The sequence below is a fragment of the Pocillopora damicornis genome, chromosome 11 (assembly GCF_964200805.1).
Source record: "Pocillopora damicornis chromosome 11, jaPocDami1.2, whole genome shotgun sequence".
Taxonomy (NCBI): Eukaryota; Metazoa; Cnidaria; class Anthozoa; order Scleractinia; family Pocilloporidae; genus Pocillopora; species Pocillopora damicornis.
The window spans coordinates 17,536,666-17,540,869 of record NC_142680.1 but is presented as its reverse complement, the minus strand read 5'-3'; the positions used below and the strand labels follow the sequence as shown (position 1 = coordinate 17,540,869).

The 4,204-nt window shown below is 40.7% G+C and overlaps 1 protein-coding gene across 1 annotated transcript; it reads left to right on the top strand.

Annotated features, from left to right (window-relative positions):
* Positions 1-748: 748 nt before the first annotated feature.
* Positions 749-3,959, top strand: LOC149037886 (substance-P receptor-like). Its single transcript, XM_089186868.1, has one exon. It carries the CDS (start codon positions 1,373-1,375, stop codon positions 2,414-2,416), a length of 1,044 nt encoding a protein of 347 aa, XP_089042994.1. The 5' UTR covers positions 749-1,372; the 3' UTR covers positions 2,417-3,959.
* Positions 3,960-4,204: the final 245 nt, after the last annotated feature.

Here is a 4,204-nt window from a genome sequence, read left to right as displayed (position 1 = left end):
GCGTACATAAAAACAGTGTAGCGTTGTCTGAAATGGCTCAGCGTAATGTCGAATGGTACAGCGTACATACAAACAGTATAGCGTTGCGTGAAATGGCTTAGCGTAATGTCGAATGGTACAGCGTACATACAAACAGAGTAGCGTTGCGTGAAGTGGCTTAGCATAATGTCGAATGGTACAGCATACATAAAAACAGTGTAGCGTTGTGTGAAATGGTTCAGCGTAATGTCGAATGGTACAGCGTAGACACAAATAGTGTAGCGTTAGGTCGAATAGCTTTGCAAAACATCAGACGCTCTATCTGAACATTAAATTGCTTAGTATTACTTGAAATATTTCGATGTTGTGGCGAATCGTCGTGGCGTAACGTGAAGGCCATGCCATTTCTTTATTAGCTATGCTATCCTGCAGCTGATCCTTGAGCCATCTTTGTATTTGATGATCTATACGACATCCTTATTGAACCGACTAAAATATGACTACAAAAATTAAGAACAGGTGAAGCAATAGTACTGCACGTTCGAGGTGTCGCTGACGTATATCCGCCGGTCGATTCCTTTGATAAAGAAAGCGCATTTTTATAACTTTTCCTCTCACAGGAAGGATGTGCTTCCGAATTTGAGTTTTCAAAAAGGTGAAACATCTGGATTCTTTTTTAAGTTGATGTAAACGATTCCGCGTGGCAGTAAACATTTTTAAAATATTTACACATTTAACACATATTCACTAGTAATCTCAAAGTATTAGGTGAGAAGTGTCAACAAAATAGGCCTGCCTTTCTTGGATTTACGTTAATTTTCATTGTGTGCCATTGCTTTATTTTTAGCTTAACGCAAGCAATGGCTTATCCATGGTTTTTTTGTAAACTGGAAGAACAAAAAGCCCTATGTCCTTGTCAAACCAATTAAAGAAAAGCGACCTTACGCAAACATAATTTAAAATGTATCTGTGGTTGCGCGCCCCTCAGCGAGGAAACAAGAGTATGCATATTGTTTAAATGCTTTTTTTTTTAACTTTATTGGAAAAGAACAATACGTGGGAAAACAGCAGAAGCTAAGGTTTATTTAAACTTTGAAAAGCATTTTTTTTTTGCTGCTAATCGTGATTGATCGTTAATCTGTTTCTAGAATGTGATCTCCCATCCCTTACAAGTTTAAACACAATTTTAATTTAATCTGAAATTTTTGGACATGGGCGGATACCAATATTGACTTTGGTTGGTAAACATTCAGAAAACCTAACAGAACGTTTCTTTTATAGTCGCCCGCGTGTTAATGGCCTGCCACACGTCTTTCAATCTTTACGAGCACAGTCGATCGGCGTTCTTGAACCCGAATATAAAATCGTAGCTTAAAGCAATTGGCCAGTCAAGATGAGCAATAACGCCACAGCTAACGGAACTGCGACATCTATTAATTGCTCAGAGTATCCCACAGCGGAAAGGGTGGCTAAAACCTTGGCATACTGTGTTATAATCGTTGTATCTCTCACTGGAAATATTCTTATCGGATCAATCGTGTTCAAAGTAAAATCCATGAGAAGAACCATCAACTACCTAATCGTTAACATGGCTATGTCCGACCTTATTCTTCCAATATTTGCTGTCCCGAGGATTCTTACACGATTGTACCTCGGCTACTGGCTCATAGATGGACATTTTAGTTCGGCGCTTTGTAAACTGGTGTACTTCTTACAAGACGTCTCCAACGCTGTATCTATACAGTCATTGGTCTTGATAGCAGTGGATCGATTTGGAGCCGTAGTGTTTCCTCTCCGTCGACCAGTTGTCAGCGCCAAGCTTTGCCCGTATTTTATATTATCGACGTGGATTGTTGCCATGGCTCTTCATTCCCCATACTTCTTTGCCCGCAAGCTTGACTACTCGGAAGGACTACTAAGATGTGCTCTGCAGTGGGAGGAAGCCTTCGGAGAATCATCCTCTAAAGCGAGCTACTATGTAGCAATGTTTCTATTATTGGCGGTGATTCCTTTCGCGTTGATGTCAATACTTTATTCCATCATCATCCTGAATCTCAGGGCTCAAAAGATACCAGGAGGGGAATCAGTGAGGGCAGAAGAACTTGAAAAACGAATGAAGAGGGACAGAAGCGTGCTTCAGATGGTCCTAGCCATCGTTATGGGATTTGCATTGTGCTGGGCTCCGTTCAACATTTTTGCGTTTTTGAACTTTTTTGTATGGCACAAACCTCCTAAGCCAAGCTGCAGCATACAGCATTTTGCTTTCTTTGCAAGATTCATGGCTTACGCGAATTGTGCTATCAACCCATGTATCTGTTTTATATTCAGCGGTAATTACCGAGAAGGCCTGAAGAGTTTATTTGGTTGTTGCTCGCCCAAGTGCGACATTAATTCATCACCAAAGGTCTGTCAGCTAGACTGTTGTGGGATTTCATAACTTCCTGAAAATAAAAGCAGGGCTCACGCGAAGTGTACGCAGCGTAGCCCCATGTTAACAAAAATAGTGGTAACCAATCCAGCCAAAAAATTTGGTAGGGTATGACTGTACGTCCGTACGTACAAGGTGCAACTTTTAGTTTGCGCAACCAACTGAATTGCGGGATCAAATCTTACCATTACGTAAGCACAAGGGAAACAGTGATAGCATGCGCAAAACAGAATGCGCGATTGCGCGCGTAACTTACAAATACCAGGTTGGGTGATGAAACGAGCGGTCCACTCCTCGTGTAAAGTGACAGAGTAGAACTGGCACGGGAGTCTCTACGCGGTTGCGACGGCAACGAGGACTTGGAAAAACAAAAGACCTAATTGGCAGAACAATAGCTCAGCACGTGCGTTGAAAAACTTTGTACATTTCTTAGCCGTCCTATGCAAAACAACAACGTGAAATAACCACAATTTGCGTCCTCTGCGAACCGAAACCGCGATGGCAAATTGTTTTTATTTCTATTTGGAACTCAACGTTTCTTTTATACGTTATGCTGAAGTTAAGGCGTGGTGCCGTATGAGACAGTAAACACATGCACCACTTTTGAAATTCTAATTAAAGGCAGAAATTTATTTTTTAATCGAAGTCTTCCTTGGCGCTGCTGTCCTGACTGCTTCAGTATGGTCCCTATTAGGGACCTTTAGCAAACCACGACTGCGACGGCAACGAGGACTTGGCAAAATAGAAGATCTAATGGGCAGAACAATAGCTCAGCATATGCGTTTTAAAACATTTCTTAGTCTTGGTTAAGCAAGTGTTTGACGGCCTTGACACGCTGCTCAATCAGCTTATATCTGCATTAATTTTTATTGATATTTCTTGGTGCAAGTGGCTAAAAATTCTACTTCACTTTGAAGTTTTCAAAAGTTTGCTTTGGCTTCGGATCACGACCTTGTTGCCCGCGTATATCGGAAAAGCGACTGTTCCCAATTCCTTCCACCCCCAAATCCTACACATGCTATAAAGCGATAAGTTTTCGTTGATTTAGGAAAAAATTTGGCTGGAGATAAATGGACATAACAGAGTTATATATCATCAAAGTTCTTTACTTTTGTTGAAACCAACTCGTGGATTACCGCGCCATTACATGTAAACAAACAAGATCTTTTAAGGCGTCAAAAAAAATTATCTTCAGCTAGTAAAGTTGAATTGAAGCTGAAGCAAAAACGTATCTGCATTTGAATGGAGAGTCACAGGAAAGACTGTAGATAGTAAACGTTATTAATTAGATAGATAATGGCAAGGTTAATTTACTTTTTCAGGTTAGCATAATTAAAAAGCAGCACGATCTGAAAATATGGGTTATCATTGAAAGGAGATCGATGTCGTCGTTGTGCCTGCTCGTATCTGCAATTTGAATGGAGAGTCACAGGAAAGACTGTAGATAGTAAACGTTATTAATTAGATAGATAATGGCAAGGTTAATTCACTTTTTCAGGTTAGCAAATTAAAAAGCAGCACGATCTGAAAATATAGGTTATCATTGAAAGGATTGGGCCTGCTCGATGTTCACGCACTATTTTAGCTGCTCTCTCCAAACATATCAGGGAACTCACAGCGCGCAAAGGGCGCGCAGTATACTTATAAGAAATGGTAGTAACCATCAAGCCGAAAAATTTGGTTTCGTATTCGACCGTACGTCCGTACAAGGTGCTACTATTAACATCCGCGGCCAACTGGAATGCGGCACAAGTTTAGCCATTAAGTAACTGGAAAGGGGAGGGATAAGGTAATGTG

Excerpts from the sequence above, each read along its gene's own strand:
- LOC149037886 (XM_089186868.1), top strand. The coding sequence starts at position 1,373 with ATGAGCAATAACGCCACAGCTAACGGAACTGCGACATCTATTAATTGC.